At 40.9% G+C, this 24,139-nt stretch overlaps 1 protein-coding gene across 1 annotated transcript; it reads left to right on the forward strand.

The window, feature by feature from the left end:
• Nucleotides 1-465: 465 nt before the first annotated feature.
• Nucleotides 466-16,884, forward strand: PSAT1 (phosphoserine aminotransferase 1). The gene is made up of 9 exons (XM_040541737.1): nt 466-616; nt 2,719-2,779; nt 3,913-3,982; nt 5,093-5,298; nt 6,918-7,090; nt 7,645-7,814; nt 11,600-11,728; nt 14,330-14,467; nt 15,093-16,884. The coding sequence occupies exons 1-9, from the start codon at nt 557-559 to the stop codon at nt 15,196-15,198; spliced, it is 1,113 nt and encodes a 370-aa protein (XP_040397671.1). The 5' UTR covers nt 466-556; the 3' UTR covers nt 15,199-16,884.
• The last annotated feature ends 7,255 nt before the right edge of the window (nt 16,885-24,139 follow it).

Below are 24,139 nucleotides of genomic sequence, written 5' to 3' on the forward strand. Positions count from 1 at the left end.
TGCCTCTGAGGTGTGGGGCGTTTCTTTAGAACTACGGAGGGTGCTGGTTCCTGAGCGTGAATTTGATGTTCTTTTCTTAAAATTTGATGTTTTTTTTCTTAAGCCACATCCATTACTGTAATGAAGTTATCTTTGCTCTAAAGCAGCTGTCTCTGTCAACATCTCTTCAGCAAAACAACGTGCATTTGATGAAAATCTTTTGACTCGACGACCCGATCAGGCTGCAATTCGCAAGTCCCTTTTGTGGTCCCAGCTCTGTAATCACGTAAATTCATCTTCAAGTCTCCACCGAGCCCCTTCCCCCGGCAGCCCCCGCCCGCCCCCAGGGCTCCGCGCGAGGTCGCTCCCCGACGGGGGCGTGCGCGGGGCCGATCACGCCGCCGCCGCCTCCCGGCGCCGCAGCCAATAGGCAGCCGGGGCGCTGCCCGCAGGGGCCAATCGGCGGCGCGGTGCCGGCGGGGGCCCCGCCCCCGCGGTGTGCGGCAGGGGAGCCAACCCGCGGCGCGGCGACGGGGGGCTTATAGCGGCCGGGCCGGCGGCGGGCGGCGGCGCCATCATGGAGGGCGGGCGGCAGGTGGCCAACTTCGGGGCCGGGCCGGCCAAGCTGCCGCGATCCGTGAGTCGGGACGGGACCGGGACCGGGGACGGGGCAGCCGCGGTGGCGGGGCAGGTGGCGTTGCCTGCACGCTGCTTTTTCCACCTTTCCCCCCCCTTTTCCCCTTCCCCCCCTTTACCCCTTCTTCCCCCCACCCCCCCCCCCCCTTTTCCTCCTGCTTTTACTTTTTTTTCCCCCTTCTTCCCCCGAACCCCGTGACACCACATTCCTTTGTCACGGGCTCTTATCAGTTTTAGGGACGCCAAGCGAGACCCGAGACACCCCCCCCTCCCCCCCCCCCTCAAGGCGCACCGCCTCGAGTGTGGTGCTCGCCAGCTGATAACTAGCGTAGTCACTCGGTGAGTTGTCTTCGTCTGAGAAAATGATAATGAGCGCAGCGTAGGCTCAACTCCCTGGGATGTTGCATCAGCACCATAGGTTATCCAGCTACATATGGAGAGGGGGCGGTTTGTGCTGAATGCACATGTGGGTTGTGCGTCTGACTGACAGCTTAGGAGCTATGTATCGGGACACTTACTGCCCTTTTCTTCTTTCTTTCTTAGTGATCCTGCGTTATTTTTTAACGATTTTATTAGGCAAACAAAGTTGTTGCACAGCAGCATTTTTTTGCCCCTGCTTCTCTGTTATAAATGTCCCTTACGGATCACGCTACAAAGACGCTTGTTGCTCTGCACTGCTGAAGCCACGGCTCAGAAAGGAGCTCTCACTAGGTGCTGCAGCATCAGCCTCTCCCACAGAGAATCCTGAGAGCTGCCTTTACTGTTTGAGGACTAAAACATAGCTGAACTCCATGTTATTAGTCTCTCTGGCCCTTTTGAAAATGCAGTACCCTTGAATGGACTATTTCGCCTTGACTGTTTGGCTTCGTTTGACTCTGAGATGATGCTGTATGTGAGGTGCTCAGACTCACTGAAGCAAGAAGGTGGACAGAGCTTTTCATAGATATTGCAAGACATAAGTAGCTATTGTAAGGCATGTGCAGCTTGTCTGATGACGTTACTAACAGAACTGGATTTTATCAAGCTGTTAAAAAGACCTCTCTAACAGTCTGCATGTTCCTTTTGACTTTTTCTCCCCACCCCCCCTTTTTTTTTTTCTTTTTTTTGCTATGAATGTGTTTGCGCCTGAAATGCACTTGTTAAAATTTCATGGTCTCAAAGTTGAAAAGCAGCACAGCTGCTCATGGTTGACCTACTGGTGACCAGCTGTTACAGTTGACAGGTCCTGCACAGACCCCGTCAGCAAGGTAGCTTGCGTGCCCCTGCAACTACCCAAAGCATGTGGTTTCTTGGCAGATCCTGCAATGCATGCGTACAGCCTTTGTTTTGGAGGCTTTTCCACTGGATTCCATCTCCTACTCCTTTTAGTAGGGGCTAAGAAAGTTCTGTTTCTAATAGAGGCATTCACTGAAATCAAAAGAAACAAAACTGATGGGTAGAATCTAATTCCACTTGGTTGATATGTGAGAGCTGTGAGGGGAGAAAGAAACACGAAAAGCTGAACAAACAAATCAAGGCTCCTAGGCATGACCTGTCTATTTTAGTTACATCAGAACTGTTTCATTCTTTTCTTCCAGTAACAGAGAAGGCATATCTTCAGAAAGTGAGGGACTTCATTCTATGAAACCAGGCGTTGTACTATTGACTCGGTGTGAGACAACTTCACGCTCTCATTAGATGTTTCCCTTAATACCTCACTTATCCTATTTGTACGAGTCAAGTGAAAGAACATGGGAGAAAAATAAGATCCCTGAGTAGTAAAAGCACACATGCAAACATTAAGCCTTCTGTAAGAGATAGGGAGTTCCATCCAACTCTTAAAAGTCATTCTGAAGTAATCTGGAAAAGTAATTCTTGAAATAATAACTTGAAATGCAGAGTTTCCACAAGAAGCATGGGTTTTAATTAATTCTTTTTTAAGACAAGCCTTCAGATCCTAGATGCAATGAAATTATATAGCGTCTATTCTGTTATTTTAACTTGAGAAGTGTCAGGGTATTACATTATGGAGCAGCTGGTATGCATATGATGCATCAAAGATTCCAGATAGTGGATAATTCCCTTAACTTGTTTGTGGATTTTTTTGCTTGTTTGTTCTGTTAGGTACTATTGGCAGCTCAGAAAGAATTGGTGGACTACAAAGGCCTTGGCATTAGTGTTCTTGGTAAGACTTTAAAAATTCTGTATGTCTTTCAAAGTGTAGATGCTTAACTAACTTAACTAAACTTCTCAATAATAGCTTTTGATCTTGATATTTCTGCTGAATACCTCCTTTTATTTTGCAGTACCTTATTTGTGGTAACATACGTCCAGAAAATACTTTTTCAAACAGCTGCTCTTTTCTTTGTTTACCATTCATCCAGAGTACCATAAAATGATACACAGCCAGCTCCTTAGTAATCCAACACAGAGGAATAGAGACAAAAGGAACTAATCATAAGTAAAACATTAGTACTTTTAGATCTTCAGGGAGTTGCTTGCTTTTTTGTTTATATGAAATACTATGCGTGGGTATACACATATATGCATATATGTACGTACAGTATTTTGCATACTATGTGGTGTAACACTTCAGATGTATTTGATGTTCAGCATCCTTCCCATTAGTAAGTCAATGCAGTCCTGACGTAAGGAGGAGGTGTATTATATGCAGTTTGCATAACTGACTCATTTTTCATCCCCAGTTGCAGAAAAAAATATGCACAAACATGCCCAGCATTTTACTAGCCCTGTGAAATTGTTTTGTTGCTAAAAGTAGAACATGCAGCAGTCTCTGCAGGATAGGGATTCATGTTTAAATTGTTCACTGTTATAAAGGGAAGAAAGACTATGGTTTAATAAAGGGAATTAGTATTCAGTAGCCTTAACTCCTAATTAGGATTACTGCATAATGAAGCTGTTTTAAAGTAAAAGAACAAAACATTCCCCCTGTACTGCTGTAGCAAGTACAGAGTAAAGTAGTAACAAAGAACATTTTTAGAGTAAGGAAACTTACATCTTTCTAGGGAATATTTTTCTTCACTTAGATATACCCCTTGTTTGTTCCTGGGGGTAGTAGGGTCATGTGGGTGACAAATGTGAATGGACTGTATTTGCATGGATCTGGACAAGACAGGAAGTGTAAGGCTGGGTATTTAGGAAGACTCAACAGAAATAGGAGTTGGAACTGGAAATGGGAGCCTTTGGGTATTTGGGGTTTGTGAGTGTAAAATCTTTAAAGCTTAAAACAACTTTTAAAATCACATTCACTTATTAGCATTTTGTTTCATGCTCTTTTTTTTTTTTTTCCTACCAAAGAAATGAGCCATCGAACTGCAGATTTCACAAAAATTTTAAATACAGCTGAAAATCTCTTGCGTGAATTGCTGTAAGTGAATTATTTCCTTCTTGTTTTTAGATTGGACTTTGGTTATTATTAGTGCAACTATCACATGTGGAGAACTGTCCTTGAAAGCTCTTTTTTGTTTAGGTACTTCATCTAATATTAGAGAGGACATTGGTCTTCCTTTGTCTGATTCTCATTTATTTGTATGTAACAAAGGGTTTTTATTAGGTTAAGATCCTTTTCATGTGACTGCTATAAACTGACTCATTGTTTCATCTTCATAGAATTCATGTAGTGCAGCGACTTTCTTACAAAGTAAGTGGAAATAGCAGAAAACTGTTCTGATTGTATAGAGGTGTTCTATGCACTCATTACTTAACTGATTGTATTAACAGACTTTATATGGATGTGTTTTAGGATGACTGGTCAGGGGCTGTTTTCCTATGTGTAATGTGACACATTTTTAAAACTTTGAAATATAAGTATTTATATCATGTATTAGAATTAATGTGTAGTTCTCATAGTAGTTTAAAATCATGGCTTTTTCATGTGAAGGCTTGACTCTTAGTCAGAACTAGAATTACTGACAGCAGAGCTTCCATGAGTAATTTGAACAACTAATTTTTGTGATGGTATAAATAGCGCCTTGTGGCACTTGCTCTGCATGTACAACTTACTATGCAGTTGCACTTGCAAAATTTTAAGGCTCTCAAAGCTGAATTCTTCTTCAAGTATTATGGTGTGAAACTAGCACAGCATTCAGAAAACTCACAAAGTTAGCAACAGACAGTATTTCAAGTGAGCGTTAATTCTGCTGGAATGATGTTCAAGTGTGTGCGTACTATGATAGAAGAGCTAAACAGCTATTTATTTGTAGCTGTCTGAGACAAAGCTTGCTTGTTTCCAGAAAACTTATCAATTCAATATATAGCACTATTCCTACTATTTGAGTTAATAGTCAATGTCAGTGCAGAGGGAAGTTAAAAGGATTTAGTTTAACCTCTTCAAAAGGTGTCTTCTGTATTCTTCTGTATGGTTGCAGTCAGATGGCAGTATTTTTCTTCTGTATGGTTGCAGTCAGATGTGTAATAGCAAGGAGTATGCATCCTTTGTCTTTGGGAAATGAAATAAATGTATGTTTCTTGCACACAGAAATATACCAGAAAACTACAAAGTTATTTTCCTCCAAGGAGGTGGATCTGGTCAGTTCAGTGCAGTCCCACTTAACCTTATTGGCTTAAAGGAGGGAAGACATGCGGATTATGTGGTTACTGGAGCTTGGTCAGCAAAAGCAGCTAAAGAAGCAGAGAAGTATGCCAAAGTGAATATTGTTCATCCGAAGCTAGCAACCTATACAAGTAAGTTGATGATTACATCCATCCATGTGAATGCTTACCTTTCTGAATTGCTCTAAAAACTGGCCTGTCTCAGCTATGGAGTTATTGAATGTTAACTAGTTAAACAGTTGACTGACCAGCACTCAGAAAAAAACTGTCTGCCACATCTCTCCATGTTCATGACTGGGAGACCTGTTAGAGACCTAATGGTCTCCAGGAGAGAATTTTGAAGCTAAGTTGAGCAGAACCTAGAACATGAGTGGTAAGAAGGAAATATGTATTGATAAAGAAATGACGTGGGCTTTTTTTTAAAATTATATTTTAACTCAGTTTTAAGCTATTTGCAAATATATTGTTTATGTTGTTAAGTTTCAGATACATTCGATAGTGAGAGTACTTTGAAATTTAGAAGCATGTCTGGATTCTTTAGCTTGTTGGTCCTGGAGATGGGTGATATGCATTCAGTTACAGTTTTCCGAGAGTTCTCAAACACTCATCTCCTGATCGTATGTCATAACAGATGGTTGGCTCTGGAACAGGAGAGGCATATCCAACTCCTTCTCTTGAAGCTTGTTACTGGACATGACATAATTTGAAAGACCACTGTGTAGGAGAAAGAGAAAGGTTAACTGTAAGTGAGGTGTTGGGGAATTTTTGTGAGAAAACCTGCTTCAAAGACACTTTAAATGTATACTCTAAATAGTGACTGGTTATAAATAAATAACTCTTGGAGCAGGGATACTTGTGTTCTGGTTTCTACTTCTGCTAGTTTATACTCATGTTTCTTCCTTATGGTCCAAGTTATAGCATTTGAACTGGGAAGAGTGGCAACTGGAAAGGCAAAGAATATCTCCCAAACGAGTTGGTGCCCTAATTGCCATTTAATGTATTAACCTGGAAGATGAGCTTGTATCATCAGAGGCACAGGAAGTAATTGCACCTACAGCTTCCCATTACTGGAGGTTGTATTGACCATTTGGCAGCTATAAGTAAGGGGAGAGTAAATAATAGCAGAGGCAATAGCAGCACTTCTCCTCATGTTTTGGAGGTGTGGAGAAGGGAGGAACAACCATTTGTTTTATGCAAAACGTGTCCTGTGCTGTCAGGGCATGTCTGTAAATTGCTTGTTGACAGATGCAAATCTTAGTTTTATAAATCCCTTTCAGGGCTTAAATAGGAGTTAGGTAACCATGTGTTCAGCTTGGACCAGACTGAAAATGCTTCTGGGGATGCATAGAAACAGTTTTAGACAACTTTACCAGTGAGAATTTGAATGCTTCAGTTGTTCCAAAGGCACGTAGAGGACTCTTAGATCCAGTGTCAGAGATTCAATTTTAGACCTCTAGGGCTGTGGTTTCTCATCTGTGATTGCAAACCTGATGAAAATCCCTTGAGGAAAAAGGACTGAAAATCAGATGGGTGCCTGCAAGCCTAATGATGGCTTACTACAAAACTTTGGGAATGCGTGGGTGTATTTACTTTGCAGGTACAATGTATCTTCATGTTAATAAGATAATTTTTACTTTATGCTGCCAACTCATTCTAGGTTTGCACTTGAAAGTCCAGTGTTAAAGTATAATAGCATGCCCAGAAAATTACATGTCTGTGGTGACCTTTGGTTTTCATTTTGTCTCTCTTAGACATTCCCGACCCAAGCACCTGGAATCTCAATCCAGATGCGTCTTATGTCTATTACTGTGCTAATGAGACAGTTCATGGTGTGGAGTTTGACTTCGTACCCGATGTCAAAGGTGCAGTTTTGGTTTGTGATATGTCATCAAATTTCCTGTCAAGACCTGTGGATGTTTCCAAGGTACTGTACAGTTTGAGGGGGGGAAAGGGGGGGGGAGGGGGAGGGGGAGGGGGGGAGGGAGAGAGGAGGGGAAGAGTCTGTTAATAAAATCATCTTGTTTTTCCCTGATCTGCTTCTCTTTGAACAGGTGGATTATATATGATCCCTCTTCTGAAATACCTGATAGGTTGAAAATACTGCTATCTATCTCTTAACTTATTTTCAGTAAATTTGCTTGGAGTAGTGTGAAATGGGACAGGTTGCCTTGAGAATTATTCTTGACTATTAAGTAAACATTTAGCAAATTATTGGAAAGCTTGTTAATGTGACCTTTGTCAATTGAATGAAGATACGTTGTTCTGATATATGAGATCACAATTCTAGCTGGAAGTGCATTTTGAAATCAGAACTTCTAGCTTGTCTTTGACCCTGACTTGCTTATTTTTGACACATTCTCCAAGCTGTTCCGTTGTTAAGTTGTACACTTTTTGTATGAAGATACTGGTATGTTATTCAGTTATAAGATCACCTAGTGATCCCATTAGTTCAATTCCCTCTTTTCTTCTTTCTGTTAGTTTGGCGTGATTTTTGCTGGTGCTCAGAAGAATGTTGGCTGTGCTGGAGTTACTGTTGTAATAGTACGTGAGGACTTGCTGGGATTTGCACTGAAGGAATGCCCTGTAGTACTGGATTACAAAACACAAGCAGTGAATGGCTCTTTGTATAACACTCCACCATGCTACAGGTAACTTATCCTGCTTTTTAATATCCATTATTCAGAAAGCTACTGCACTGTCATCTGCTGTGCTTGTCAAAAATAAAGTTTCGGAAGTGGGTACTGCTTGCCTTCAGGTAACTGATATATTGGAGTGTTTCATGTGATTCCTGTGAAAACATCTGAATTAATTGTAGTAGGCTTTGTTGCCCCGTGGAATTGACCATAAGGAATATAATATTTTTAGAAGTAAATATTATATATCATAATTCCATTGTAGAAGTTTCAGTATCTAGTTCTTGGACTTAAATGAACCCACCTTCAGTCAAGTACAGTGCTGATGATTCTATCATTGCAAATAGATAACTTAGCATTTTAACCTTGTTGCTCGAATACTCATAAGAGATTTCAATGAATTTCTTCCTGAGAGACTGCTCTCAGCACTTGAACCTCAATATCCTTCTCTACTTTCTTTGCTAGAAAATAATAAACGACGTTATCATTATTAAAGGTTCTAATATTTTAAAAACACAATCTTGTAATATTTTATACTTTGAGTATTTCTTGCTCTAGGTACATCATTCACTACAGTGGGTTTTAAAATGAAACTACAGAAGATAAGAGGTTTTTTTTTTTTAAAAGGTGTTTTAGTCATTGCTTTACCTTGTTGTCTGCTAAAACTTTCCATATTTCTTCAGATACCACTTCAGTTCTTGACTTGGCATTCAGAAATAAAATGGGTCAAGCTTTGTAATCACTGCTAGCAGTCAAGATCATAAAATTGACATGTACCTGATGACTTCATATATGCATGAAGCAAAACAGACTGCAGCATGGTCTTTTAAAAAATTAGGATAGTCAAATAGTCAATAGCTAGTCAAATGATGCTTTGTTACTGGAATGTTTAGGCATTGAGCCATTGGTATCTACTGCTTCTTAATAAGGCTGTTCTAAACTATTTAATTTAATGAGTTTTAGAGTGTTTTTATACCAATGCAATGCCTGCTAAAATAGTTATTAAAAAAAGAAAAAAAAAAAAAGAAAATCTTAAACCAAATATCACCTTTTCCCAGATTTTTTTTTTTCAATACTTCAAAAATAATTGGTTCTACTGTCAAAGATAGAATTTCCTGTTGATCAGAGATAATGTAATTGCATACTGGAGATATTTAAACTCCTCTCTTTGGGCCTTTCTCTTACAAGCCAGAATTTGTAAAGGTAAGATGCCTGATGTTGTCCAGCAGATGTCAAATGCACCGTATCAGCATGAAATAAAATGATACCTGCACATAGGATATACCTTAATAATTCGCTTATTTAAATACAGTAGAATTTTAAGTGGTACTGATTGTATTTCTGAATCTGCTGATTCTCACTATGGTGTGTATTATTGCAAAGGCATAGACACAGTTATTTTAATTTATCAAAAAAAAATAAACACAACAGTAAATCCTGTGCCCATATAGTCATTTCAGACTTTGATGCACAGCTGGAGTTCTCCAAAGCAGTATGAACACTATAGAGTATTGCTGTAATGAGGTGCTCTTGCAGCCATTCAGAGACTGCCCTACTGGCTGAATACACCCAATATCATTAAGGCTTATATTTAAGAGAGGAATTAACCTCAGTGTTACCAGATGTTTCTCTTCCTGTATGTAGGTTTGTTACATGGGCAGTGTGCATGCTTTTTTTTTTCTTTTTACAGCGATTGATAAAGCCTCTATTTCATGACTGATTATTTTCCTGACTGCCAAGTCACACACACTGTTTTGGACACTCTGTACTTGCACATGCCAGGTTTTAAATCCAGCCATTCATGTCTTCCAAGTACAAAGCTATTTTCATTTAAAAAAAAAAAACCTACAGAGTTCTATTTAATCTCAGCCCTGGAATGCCTATGCTTCTCTGGTTTGAAAAACAAAACAAAAATTAAATTCTGCAGTTTAATTTTATTTTAACCACTGTAAGTAATTTCTAAAAAGAAATTGCTGCTTTAGCTGTAACTCAGTATGTTAGGAACTTTAATAGGATAGTGGGAAACAAAGGAAACTGAAAATAAAGGTTGTTCTAACAATCTTCTTTCTAATCACTGCCTTGCCAGATTTCACTTTGTGCTATAGACCCACAGTGGAGTGTACTCCAGAATCCAAAATGTAACAGACTGAATTGTTGGCAGGGTGCACGTCTGTTTGGCTTGGTTCTAAATGCCTGTTCCAGTTTTTGTAAGGAACTGGCAAAGCTTCTTAACTTTTCTCTCTCCTCTTTTCCTTGCACTCTCTAACGGTTTGCTGGCAAACAGGCAGGAAATACTAACAGAATTTGTAAAAGCTACTTCAGCAGGGTGTAAAATTAAATTAAGGTGATGCTAATGGCTTTAACCTCTTGGTGTTAGAGAGATTGACTTTTTGACCCTAATCTATTTTGCTAAAATTAACAATGAATTTGCTATAAAAATCTTATTTTCAAGGTCCAAGGGCTTATTTTGCATTTAAAATTGCTCCAAAAGCATTATTTTTTACTGACATGGAAGACAGATGAAAGGTTTCAGCTGGCTGGATTGCTTTTGTGGATGACTCCAGGGCTGACTTCTTTAAACCTCACTTGTCTAAGAAGTTTCACTTGAGGAAATGAGAGCAAGAGATGAATGTGGCCTTGTATAGTTGTCAAGGGCGTAGGCTGTACTTCACTTAAATCCTTTGCACTGCAGTTGTTGGCAGTCTGCTGTCATAAATGTGGCAGGATTGTCCTCTGAAATCTGTAAGGTGCTTTATACCTATAACACACAGTCTGTAACCTCACTTCTTCTGCAGTCTTTCTGAAGTCTTCAAAGATTTGAGACTGGCATCCCTGGAGAAATTAAAAAAAGCAAGGTTTAAAACAACCTCCTGCTAGATTGGTGTTAAGGGAAACTTGTAGGGCAGCACTTTCCGAGTACTCCCTTGGAATCTGTAATGAAGGGATTAATAAAAACAAACCTGTTGGAAATGTGCCTTAAAGACTTGTGAACAGTTCATTATGCAAAGTGTTGTAGTCGTGGGAAATGCCTGAACGTGAACAGGCTGAGTTCTGTAGCGAAAGCACAAAGGCAAAAGGCCTTGGGGATTTTTTTTTATGTTGCAGTGAGTAACTGGCATTGAAATACTTGGTCCCTAGACATGTGATTTCAGTATGCTTCCAGGTCTATGCTTAAATTTGAATGGTAATGAATAATTAAATGTAATACGTTCATTGTTTGTTTCACCAAATATCACTGTTCATGAGGGGAAAAGATCTTTTCAGACAGAAATGGGATTATAGGTTTTATTCTTAATGTTTGTGAATGTGATTAGATTTCTGGCATTATTAGTGCACATACATTTGAGATTCACCCTCTACATCATTTCTGGAGCAGCTTTGCGGGCTTTATAGCACCAACTTTAGTGCTAACTCCAGACTGAGAGGCAGTTGTAGGATAAATAAACTGGTGGTTCATGAAAAATGTCTGGGGATGTCCTTGGGAGCTCTGCAGAGCTAAGGGAAACCAGGAGGACTTGTACTTCTATTGTGCAAAGGGTTAGGTTTGGTACAACAGATCTGTGTAGCATTTGTATTTCAAGATACTTCATCTGGGTCCGAATAAAGCATTTCTGCTTAGAAGTGTCATATTTTTGAATGTACTCCAGACTGAGTTGTTAATCATCTTAACAAGCAACTTAAAATCAAACATAACATTATACTGCTGAAACATTTTATGGACTGTTAAAGGGTACTGTGTTTTTTTTGGTTGTTGTTTGTTTTGTTTTTAAGTCTGACCAAAATGTTTTCTTTTGTTGCAGTATCTATATCATGGGGCTGGTACTGGAATGGATAAAGAATAATGGTGGAGCTGCAGCCATGGATAAACTTAGTTTAATCAAATCACGAATGATTTATGATATCATAGACAAATCTAATGGATTCTATGTGTAAGTTGCTGTATTTGCTTTCAACATTTGTACAGCCGAACATATTCATAACTTTGAGTCTATTTGCATCATACTTTTAAAAGTATGGAAACTGAAATGTAAATACTTTTTCAATATGAAGAAATTTTGAGGAATCATGAAATCCTAGAGGGATTATTTGTGCAAAGCATTCACTTGATAACTATCCAAGGATGAGTTTCAGTCTGATAGAACATTATTTCCAGTTATCTGCACAGATGATCAGTTGAGAAACACTTATAAAATGTGAGAGCCTAGGAGAAGTCTGTACTAAAAGCAGGTTGTAACACCTCCTACTTAGTATGCTTACTGAATCTCTTCGAGGAAATACAGGCCAAAAAAAGAGATGTGGCTCATAAAAAGTTGTTCAGAGGAATTCTGCATCATATCCTTTCTTACCATCTCTTCAATAGTCAGAACTTTGCTTTTTCTCTGTCGATCAGAGCATCTTTATTAGTTAATTGTGCTAAATTATGAAACACTTCCTGAGATAGCAGGAGGAAGATCAAACCTAGATGTATTCAAAACATAAACTGTACATAAGGAATGTTTTAGTTTCAGATATTTCTGATGTTTTTTTCAAAGCAGATTTAACCCTCTGATTTTTACATATGGTTGTATATATTTTGCTTACAGGACTCAAAGTATGTGCAGCTAAAAGCTGATGTTGTAATAGGGAATAATTAGTTTAATGCGCACCAAGTTTAAAAGCTAGTAAATGACTGAGACTACAAAATGTTTTCATTTCCCTTCAGAATAAAATCAAAAGATTTGGGATTTGATTAATTTTAGAGTCAAAGTTAGGATAGGGAAATTAAATTTGGATTTTAAATCTGAATTGGCTGCAACCTTAATCGGCAAGGAGCTAGTTTCATTATAATATTCAATGCGTTCTGCTTATCCGTTTTGTTAATGAGAACAGCTTTGCCTTTGGCATTGTAATGATCAGGATTGTGATCCTGCTCTATTGAAATCCTGAGGGTTTTTCCATAAACCTCAATGGGCAGATCAAGCCTCGAGAAAACATTTTATGGCAAATAAGAAATCCTTGTTTTTGGCAAGTGGTTCTATAAGACTGAGTGGGGAAATGCAATGCAAATAGTAAAATGGTAAACAGGCAATTGAGAAAACAAAGCAAACTTCACTAACTGATCTGTATGCATCTTACTAAGCAATGCAGTTTAAGTTGTTCTAGTCATCAGTACAATTAAAAAAAAATAATCCAGTCTTATCTGAAGCTGCTTTCCCAGCTGTAATGTACCTCCTAATCTGGGGCATGCTTCACTGGGTAATCAGTGTCACAAGCCTTTTGCTGAATGGAGACTTCTTTTATGAAGCTCTGTGTGCCATAGGCAGTTTGTTGCTTTGTAAAGTGTGCGCACTAACAACTTGCACTGAGTTATGTTGGATTGCCTAATACTTTTTAAAGAAGATCCAGTTGCTATAACATAGCTACAGTTATTCAAATGTGGGAGCGCTTACAAGCATAGGCCTTTTCAGAGAGTGTTTTCCTGGTTATGGCTGAAGTAGAAAATTTGCAAATGTAGATACTATGTTCAATTTCTTCTTCATAATGAAAACATCAGTAAAAAGGAACTAAGGGAGAACTCAAACAAAAAACAACTCCTGCCACAAACAAACAAAACTCTCAACCATTCTTTGTCAAATAGAATAATAATAGGTATAGAGTTTACATGCTGTTTTTTGGAAAAAAATAATTCCTAATGAATCTCTGCAAGAATTTACATCACACCTTTGGGAGATACGAAGGCTTCATATTTCCTTTGTAACCAGAAGCACTAAGGAAAAATATTTAAATGCTTCCCTGCCCCCAACCTCCCACCCCAGCCCTATTCTTGCTTTCACAAAGTAATTGAACAGAAATTATGCTTTCAATAGATCTTAAATTTTCTAGTTTGGACTAACGGGAATTTTAAGGAATTAGAGCTGTGATGCTTGTCCTAGATGTTGTGGCCATGCATGTGATTCAAGATCATTTTTTTTTTCTAGACATCTCTTTTCTCCCTGAAATACATTCCTGATTCTTAATAATACTTAAGACTGATGTAGAATGGGGACTGAAACCACTAACAAAAGTCTCTAATATTAATGGAAATTTACTATGTTTTTTGTATTTGCTTTACTCTTGTTTAGCTTGGTCAAGCTCAGTTGTCAGTCTTCGAAGATGGAGAAAAGAAAATGTTTGAGCTTTAGTCAAAGTTCACTGTAACTAATCTCAGCTATCCTAGGGAATGCAACTGAGACTGTCCTGAGTGCGGTTGAGAGGTTTTATTTATTTACTTTTTCTAGCTTGTTCCATTCACTGGCCTTCTGCACATTCCTTAGGGGCAATTTTAGGTATGTCAGGGTTAATCGGTCTTACACTTACTATTACTGTAATTATACTTGATTGAAAAAGGTTGCTTTCTTTCACAAAAATTAATGATCACTTTCATTATGGAATGGTGACTTTGATGCTGAGCAGATTAAATTATTTGCTTTCTGAAATTGTGTATAGCTGAAAATGTAAATTTAGCAAAAAAAAAAAAAAAGGTTAATCATTACATTTTGCAACTTCTCCAGATGTCCAGTGGAGGAGAAGAACCGAAGCAGAATGAATGTCCCCTTTCGCATTGGCAATATCAGGGGTGATGAAGCCCTGGAAAAGAAGTTCCTTGAGAAAGCTGTGGAACTTAACATGTTATCTCTGAAAGGACATAGGTAAGTGCTAGACTGAGACAAATCCCTTTGCTATGCAGAATAAAATGTTATTACAGTGATAAAGCAGGAGGTATTGTGTGTTGACTTACCAGCTTTCTGCTTACAAGCTGTACCTCATATTGGTTTGAGAGCACTGGGAATAGCAATCTGGAGACTGTTGTAATCAGAAACTGCTGGTGATTCAACTGTGGCTTAGGTGTGATGGGGCTCACTTAATTCTGCCTTCTTCTCCAGTTTGATTAATATGTCTTGTCTCTGTTTAAATGCCTAAGAAGGTGACACTTGGATCAGATTCTGTCATTGTATAAAGCCTCCATTACGTGGTTAATCCCCCTGGCTGCAAGAGTTCTTTCCTATGTTACACTGGTGTTTGTGGGATTAAAAAAGTTAGATTTTTTTTTTATATTGTAAAGCTACGGTGTTGGAACTGTAAGTAGCTAATAAATACTGAGTTTCTGTAGATTGCATGCTTGCCTTGAGTTTAAATGTTGCCACTTAATCATGTAAAATGAATTTTATCCTGTTGGGGTAGGGATAAATGTAAATACCTGTGAATGCTATTCACTTCTTTTTTTTTTTTAGCATATACAAAACCCTTCTATTTTTTCTCTCCTTTTCAATGCAGATCTGTGGGAGGAATCCGTGCCTCTTTATATAATGCAGTGACTGTAGAAGATGTTCAGAAGCTTGCAACGTTCATGAGAAGCTTCATGCAGATGCATCAGTCATAAATGCTCATGGGTTAGAGCCATGCTGCACATCTGTGAAATTAAAGTTAAAGGGTTTGAAAATTTCTGTGGTTCTGCACAGCTGTAGCGCACAAGTTACATTTTCTTTTAGTGTCAGTAGCTATTTTAGTTAACGATATGGGATTTAGGCCCAATCTTGCAAGGGTTTGGCAGCTTTGGCTTCTCTCCAAAGGTGGGGATCCCAGACCAATCAAGATTGGAAACAAAATTTGCAAAGCAATATTCTTAACATGTAGTTTAGCCATGAGTAATGTTGCAAGATGCTATGAATCTCATTCTGACCTTAGATATGCCACTGTACTACTTAGTTGAAATCAGTCACTCTTTAATTATACATATACCTGGAATAGGAATTCACACTACCATTTGAAACAACTCACCTGTTACTTGTTTCTAGTTACAATGACTTCTTCAAAGATACCTTGTTCTGAGTAAACTTACGAAGGCAAAATTTCTCATAAGCTTTCTATAGAGCTTTATAAATGATTTTACTATATGACTGCACAGTGTTGAACTAACATTAAGTGTTCTCTAAGGACATCTAGTTGGTTTATCAAGTATATCTCAATGGTATACCACTAGTAGTTTTGGGGAGTTAATACCTAGTTTCCTAACTTAAGGCCGTTACCTTCAGACCTTTGCTCCCATGCAAGAAGTGCTATTATGATAGTCCTGTGTAATATACACTAGTAGTGTAGCACTGGGCCTCTTCTGGTATTACCATTTATTGGTTGAAAGCTAAGATGCATGAATCTATAATTAAAACAATTTCTAAGATGTTGCTTATTTGTCTATGCATTTTATATTTTGAACTTTTTTTGGTTATTAATTTTATATTCTTTGGAGTGTACATATTTGATGCTCCTACCAAAAGCCTGATGTTCTAATGCATTAACCTTGTGCCAAATTAGATTGTTGCATTCCACTCAATGGATCTGTGGCTTTATCTGCACCAACTTCCTAGTCCAAAATGCAGCAAACTTTCTTGTCTGGTGGTGCTTAAATGTCTTTCCCCTCTAACTGCTCCATTGTTTTCTTTGCTTCCTCACTGGTCAGTTGTGTCACCTTTTGTATGTTGGGCTCTGCACAACTACTGTAAGTGAAAAGTCTCAACTTCTCTACCTGTTCCTGACACTACATCACACTTAAGGTCCAATTTTCTCACTTGGTCCTTGTGGCTTATTCCAGATTTTGATACTCTGGAGTAAGGAAGAAACTGTGGTTATGCAAAGATCTTCAGAAGATCTTCTATTGTAATACCTTTTAATATTTTACCTTCTTCACCTGTGAATTTGTTGCCAATTACTGTATATTGGTACTAGCTTCCTATTATAATTTACATAAAGCTGGTATCACAAGGTTTAGCATTACTGCAACTGGTTTCAGACTGCAAACTCTTTTGATAAAGAATTAAGTTGTTTTTTTTTTTTAATGTAATGTCAGTACAGTGGTAACAATTTAATGGTAATGATGGACTGCTTCTTTCCTTGTGGAACCTTGCAGCAAGTTAGTGGAGCTGCACAAGGGGTGAATTACATTCCTATTTGAAAAGTCACTATCTTATGACTGCTGTTAGGAGATTTTTTTGTCAATTTAATGTAATTCACAGTAATTAAATGAATTGGGTCAAGACAATAAAACTTGTCACAGCATGCTGTGAAGTACCAATGTGTCTGAAGCTTTTGTTTGTGGCACCTTCAGGAAGATGAGAGTTCCATGCAGAGTATGTGTTAGAATTCTAGCTTCCAGTATCATCTTTTCACTAAATAATATTTCCCTCAATTATGTGTTTTTTTTCTTTTTTTTTTTTCTTACAGCCAGCATGGAAAAAAGAATATTACTGCTAGATAAAGCTTTGAGAATGCTTTTTATTCCCCTGCCATTTCATGAAGATTTAATTCAAGATCTATATTAAAGCTATTTAATTCTTTACTTGAAATTGTGCTTCCTCCCGAATTTTGTATACTTGTTTTCAACAGTAACTGTGGCTCATGCCTCCTTCCAAAAGTTAGTAAATGTCTCAGTACTACAAACCCTCGCATTCTTCTTAGCAGGCACGCTTTCCCATATGGTGACAAAGAAGCTTGAACTGCTGTATGCAGCTGGTTCATGGACCCAACAGGGAACCTCTTTGCTTCTTCTGAATTGTGCTTAACGTGTTCTCAATAAAGATTTTACTTTTACCAAGAAGGGCAAAAAAATTGTGTAAAAGCAAAATCTAAATTGAAGCTTAGAATTGGACATTAGCAGTGTAATGGCTGAGTGAATGTCATGTGAGAAGGATGCAGGAATGTTAAGAACACTGGAACATACTGAACTGATTAGTTGCTTGAGATTTGTTTTAATCTCATTGATGCAACAGTTTTACCCTTTAGAGACTGTTGTCAAGCTGTGTCCCTGAAAGAGCTAATCTCTGGGAATAATCAGGATATTGAGCCATGCTGGATGGAGATGGAGAAATCCTAGTTCTCCTCATCAGATTACCAAGAGGAGTTCAGCAAAGGGCTGCTGACAGTCCTGGTCTGTTTCTATTATGTCAACACTTCCAATGCTTATGTCAGGTCAGTATTAGCAGTGTTTGGAAGTGGGGCTCTTTCTGATGTGATAAATATTCCCGAGGCATTCAAAGGTGTTGAAAAAGTAAAATACTGGTCTCATCTGACTTTGTGCATGTGGAGAAGCTGTTGTAAGATGAATTATGTTCTATGAACAGTCCTTTCAATTCCTCCACTAGTGAGCAGTTTATCAAGTCACATCTCCTAGCTTCTGTTTGTGCTTTCACAAAAGGAGTTGCTAGCCTTCTCTTCAGTTTGTAATACAGAAGTCCCCGTCTAATGAGCGGTGGAAGCTCCTGAGGTTGTACTCTCCCTGTTTCTGCCCTGCACAGTGAGGAGTGTTTTAGCCCAGGTGAGAAAAACTGTGTATCAGGAAGGTACCCTGTCCTAGGGGACTCCTGTCACTTGTCAGTGTTTGTGTCTTTCCCCAGAGGAAGAGGATCAGACCAGGGAATACTTAAGCAAACAACATTTGCAAGTCTGTGGGCTCTGATGGGGTGCACCTATGAGTACTGAGGGAGCTGGCAAATGTGATTGTGAGGCCACTCTTAATATTTGCTCAGTCATAACAACTGGGAGTAGTGCCCAAAGACTGGAGGAAAGCGATAGGATGTCACCCCTATCTTCAAAAAGGGCAGGGAGGACCCAGGGAACTACAGCACTCAGCTTCACCTCAATCCCTAGGAAGGTGGTGGAACAGCTAATCTTGGGAACCGCTTCCAGGCACATGAAGAAGAAAATCATGAGTAGTCAGCATGGTTTCACTAAGGAGAAGTCATGTTTGAACAACCTGATAGCCCTCTGTAATGAAATGACCAGCCTGATGGATGAGGGGAACAGTGGGTATTGTTTTCCTGGACTTCAGTAAGACCATTGACACTGTCCCCCATAAGATCCTCTGAGAGAAGCTGTTGAAGTATGGGTCGGAGGAGCAGACTGGGAGATGGATCAAAAACTGGCTGAATGGGTGGACCTACAGAGCAGTGGTCAGTGGTGTCTAGCCGGAGGTTAGTAATGAGCAGAGTATCCCAGGGGACAATACTGGGTCCAGTCCTATTTAACATCTTCATTAACTATCTTTATGGTGGGGCAGAATGCACCCTCAGTAAATTTGCAGGTGACATGAAACTGGGAGGACTGGCAGACTCAGCAGAAGGTTGTGCTGCCATCTGGAGGAACCTTGACAGGCCGGAGAGAGAGGCTGACAAGAATCTTAAGAAGTTCAACAAAGAGAAATGCTAAGTCCTGCACATGGGGAGGAGCAACTCCAGGAACCAGTACATGCTGGGTTACACCCAGCTGGAAAGCAGCTCTGCAGAAAAGAAACTAAGAGTCCTGGTGGACACCAAGTTGAACATGAGTCAGCGATGTGCCCTTGCTGCTAAGAAGGCTAATGGTATTCTTGGTTGTGTTAGGCAAAGTATCACCAGTAGGTCAAGAGAGGTGATCCTTGCCCTCAGCACTGATGGGGCCGCACCTAGAGTACTGTGTCCAGTTCTGGGTCCTTCAGGACCAGTGAGACATGGACAAGCTGGAAAAAGTCAAGCAGAGGGCCACCAGGATGATCAAGGGACGGGAGCACCTCCCCTTATGAGGCCAGGCTGAGAGAACTGGGACTGTTCAGCCTGAAGAAGAGGAGGCTCAGGATGGACCTTATCAATGTCTATAAATAACTGAAGGGAGAGTACAAAGATGGTGGAGCCAGGCTGTTTTCAGTTGTGCCCAATGCCAGGACAAGAGGCAATGGGCACATAGTAGAACACAGGAGGTTATGTCTTAAGATCAGGAAGCACTTCCTTACTGTGTGGGTGGTGGAGCATTGGCACAGGTTGCCCAGAGGGGTTGTGGCGTTTCCATCCTTGGAGATCTTCAAAAGCTGTCTAGAAATGGTCCTGGACAACCTGCTTTAGGTTTCTCTGCTTGAGCAGGGGGGTTAGACCAGTTGATCTCCAGAGGTCCCTTCCAACCTCAACCATTCTCTAATTCTGTGATTTCAGTGGTGCAGTTATGGTACTATCATCTCCAAACACAGCACAACACAATGAAATAAGAATCAGAACTCTGGTTTGGCACATCCTTATTTAGGTAGTCCTGGTGGAAGAAAATTATTTGTACAAACAGAAACATGAAGAGTCCTGCCCCTCTGTCAGCTGGCAGTCTATTTTCATATTTTTTTTCTGTTTCTGTTTAATCCTGTTTTTTCTTTTGAACTTTGTAAGTGGTTTAACATTTTAAGATGTACCAGAACATGTTTGGCTGGCAAAAGTTTAAGCCTCATCCTGATTTTGGAGTAAATGTCTGGAGTGAAACAGGAATAAAAAGTAAAATAGTATCATAAGCTGATAGACTGGAAATTGTTAAAGTATGCTGAAAGCATCATTAGACCTGGCACTGTATCAGGATATGATTAACGTTTGCTGTATTTCATTCTCTGGATAGGAAATAAAATGAGGGTGAACCTCTTCATATTTGATAAGAATGTACGTAATTAGAAAGTGAAATGTTACAAGGTTTTACATGAAATCAATCACTTTAATTGGAAAGAGGTATCCCCATTTCTGTCATTAATTGGACTCCTGATAATTTAAAACCAGGATTCATGACACTCTGTGATAAATTGGTCCCTTTTTGGCTAAAGAAGCTAAGAAGTTATAATTACCCATGGATTACTGAATGATTGGAGGAGCTTGATCAAAGAGATGCAAGGAGATATCAGGAAGATCTGGTAGCTTCTGAAGATGTATTTATTTATTATCACCAGATCAGGAGGAGGAGGTCGATGAGGCCTTCTACAAGCAGCTGGTAGTAGCCTCACGATCACGGGCGCTGGTTCTCATGGGGGACTTCAATTATCCAGACATCTGTTGGGTAAACAACTCGGCCAGGCACGCGCAGTCCAAACGGTTCCTACAATGCATTGAAGACAATTTTCTGATGCAGGTGGTGGAGGAGCCGACGAGGCAGGGGATGCTTCTGGACCTTGTCCTTACCAACAGGGATGGGCTTGTGAGGGATATGAAGGTTGGGGGCAGCTTGTGATGCAGCGACCATGAGATGGTGGAGTTCAAGATGGAACTTGGTGGAAGAAGTAAGGCTAGTAGCAGGATTGCTACCCTGGACTTCCGAAGAGCCAACTTTGACCTCTTCCGGGACCTGCTTGGGAGTATCTCATGGGCTAGGTTGCTAGAAGGCAAGAGTGCTTGTGAGAGCTGGGCTACATTTAAACAGCACTTCTTCCAAGCTCAGGATCGGTGCATCCCTAAGAGTAGGAAATCGGGGAAGGGGGGCAGGAAACCTGCGTGGATGAGCAAGGAGCTCATTGATAAGATCAAAAGGAAGAGGAAGGTCTATGAAATGTGGGAAAAGGGCCTGTCCTCTTGGGAGGAGTATAGAAGTGTTGTCAGGGCCTGCAGGGATGTGACGAGGAAGGCTAAAGCCCACCTAGAGATGAGGCTTGCAAAAGAGATAAAAGATAATAAGAAGGGTTTTTTTAAGTATGTAAACAATAAAAGGAAGACTAGGGATAATGTGGGTCCCTTACTGAACGAGGGAGGTGTCCTGGTAATGGGAGATGCCGAGAAGACGGAGATACTGAATGCTTTCTTTGGTTCAGTCTTTGCTTCAAGGTCTCCCCCCCGGGACTCCTCGACCCTGGCGGGAGGAGAAAGGGGCTGGGAAATGGAGGGCTCTCACCTGGTTGACGAGAGAGTGGTTTGGGAGCGTCTGAGTGGGCTAAATGCAAACAAATCCTTGGGTCCTGATGGGATGCATCCACGTGTGCTAAGGGAGTTGGCAGAGGTGATCACCAAACCACTATCATCTTTGAAAGGTCCTGGAGAATGGGAGAGGTGCCTGAAGATTGGAGGATAGCCAATGTCACTCCGGTCTTCAAGAAGGGCAAGAAGGAGGATCTGGGAAACTACAGGCCAGTCAGTCTCACCTTTGTCCCTGGAAAGGTGTTGGAACAGCTTGTTCTGGATGCCATCTCCAAGCAATTGGAAGAGAAGAATGTTACGAGGAGTAGTCAGCATGGATTCACCAAGGGGAAGTCATGCTCAACCAACCTCATTGCCTTCTACAATGGCATCACCAGCTGGGTAGATGGGGGGAGAGCAGTGGATGTCATCTACCTTGACTTCAGCAAGGCTTTCGATACTGTCTCTCATGACATCCTGATAGCAAAGCTGTGAAAGTGTGGGATAGAGGAGTGGACAGTAAGGTGGGTTTAGAACTGGCTGACTGGCTGAGCTCAGAGGGTGGTGATCGGCAGCGCAGAGTCTGGCTGGAGACCTGTGACTAGCGGTGTTCCCCAGGGTTCGGTGCTGGTTCCGCTCTTGTTCAACATCTTCATCGACAACCTTGATGAGGGAATAGTGTCTGCCCTCAACAAGTACACCGATGACACAAAGCTGGGAGGAGTGGCCAACATGCCAGAAGGCTGTGCTGCCATTCAGCGAGGCCTGGACCGGCTGGAGAGATGGGCAGGAATAAACTAAATGAGGTTTAATAAGAGCAAGTGTAGAGTCCTGCACCTGAGAAGGAACAACCGGATGTATCAGTACAGGCTGGGGGACGACCTGCTGGAGAGGAGCTCTGAGGAGAAGGACCTGAGGGTCCTGGTGGATGACAGGTTGACCATGAGCCAGCAGTTGTGCCCTGGTGGCCAAGAGGGCCAATGGGATCCTGGCGTGCATTAAAAGGAGCATGGCCAGCAGGACAAGGGAGGTGATCCTCCCCCTCTACTCTGCCCTGGTCAGGCCTCACCTGGAGTATTTTGTCCAGTTCTGGGCTCCCCGGTACAAAAAAGACAGGGATCTCCTGGAAAGAGTCCAGCGGAGGGCCACAAAGATGATATGGGGTCTGGAGCATCTTCCCTATGAGGAAAGGCTGAGAGACCTGGGTCTGTTCAGCCTGGAGAAAAGAAGACTGAGAGGGGATCTCATCAATGTGTATAAATACCTGAGGTGGGGGAGGCAGAGGGATTTGGCCAACCTCTTTTCAGTGGTTTGTGGGGATAGGACAAGGGGCAATGGCCACAAGATAGAGCACAGGAAGTTCCGCACCAACATGAGAAAGAACTTCTTCACAGTGAGGGTGACAGAGCACTGGAACAGGCTGTCCAGGGAGGTTGTGGAGTCTCCTTCTCTGGAGATATTCAAGGCAGGTCTGGACGCCTACCTGGGCAGCCTGCTCTAGGGAACCTGCTTTGGCAGGGGGGTTGGACCCGATGATCTTTCAAGGTCCCTTCCAACCCCTTCAATTCTGTGATTCTGTGATTTATTCTTAAGTAGCTAAGGAATAAATGTGTATTTGATGTGACAAAAACAAAAGCTGTACAGCTTCTGTAATCCCAGAAAATTCAAGTTCAATCTCCTAGTTTGCATGAAAAGCAAAAAAATGATTATTTTATAATTGGTTTAATTACAGAAAGATCTGAAGAAATCATGTGGGAAAGGTTGAAATTTACTAAACTATTATAAGAGGAATTAACATTAAACTGCTTAGAATTTGTAACATAATGAACAAATATATACAATGCTTTGTTTTAGTTCCATGATGTAAATGGAAGTAATGTGTGAGCCATGTAGCTTGAGCCATGGGTTGGTTATAGCAAATTTTACTTTTTGATGCATAACTAAAATATTTTCAACAGTGTGATTAATAGCTATTGGACTGAAAATGAACTGCATGAAACTTTCAAACTCTGGTGTTGTGTTTAGTAGCTGGACTAACCAGAACTGAAGAGGATTATAAAAGCTGGTAATTTTAGTTTGGCGTGGGTACTTCCCTGCCAGTGCAGGGTAATTCTGGCACATGGCTTTTCTTTGCAGAGTAGCCCCAGTTTTTGCTGCATTTGGACACATTTTTATTGTGAAAACATACGTAGCGTTTGTAAGGTGTTAATGCTTGTCTCACTTGTGATAGTACTTCATTTGATGTCCCAGTACTCTGATGAGTTGTATGTTAGGTCTGGTCCCTCTATCAGGACTAAAATCACGGAATGATAGAATAGCCTGAGTTGGAAGGGGACCCACAAGGACCCAGAAGTCCAGCTCCTGGCTTGACAGAGGACCACCCAAAAAGCTCCCCTGCGGCCTGTGGAGAGGCCCCTGGTGGAGCAGGCTGTCCCCCTGCAGCCCACGGGTCCCACATGGAGCAGAGCTCCAAGCTGCAGCCCGTGGATGAGCCCCTGGTGGAACAGGTGGATGTGGCCTGGAGGAGGCTGCGGCCCATGGAGAGCCCCCGCAGGAGCAGGCCCCGGGCCGGAGCTGCAGCCCGTGGAGAGGAGCCCACGCAGGAGCAGGGGGTCTGAGGGGAGCTGCCGCCCACTCGTGGGGGACCCGTGCTGGAGCAGTTTGCTCCTGGGG

Source organism: Cygnus olor, chromosome Z, assembly GCF_009769625.2.
Source record: "Cygnus olor isolate bCygOlo1 chromosome Z, bCygOlo1.pri.v2, whole genome shotgun sequence".
NCBI lineage: Eukaryota > Metazoa > Chordata > Aves > Anseriformes > Anatidae > Cygnus > Cygnus olor.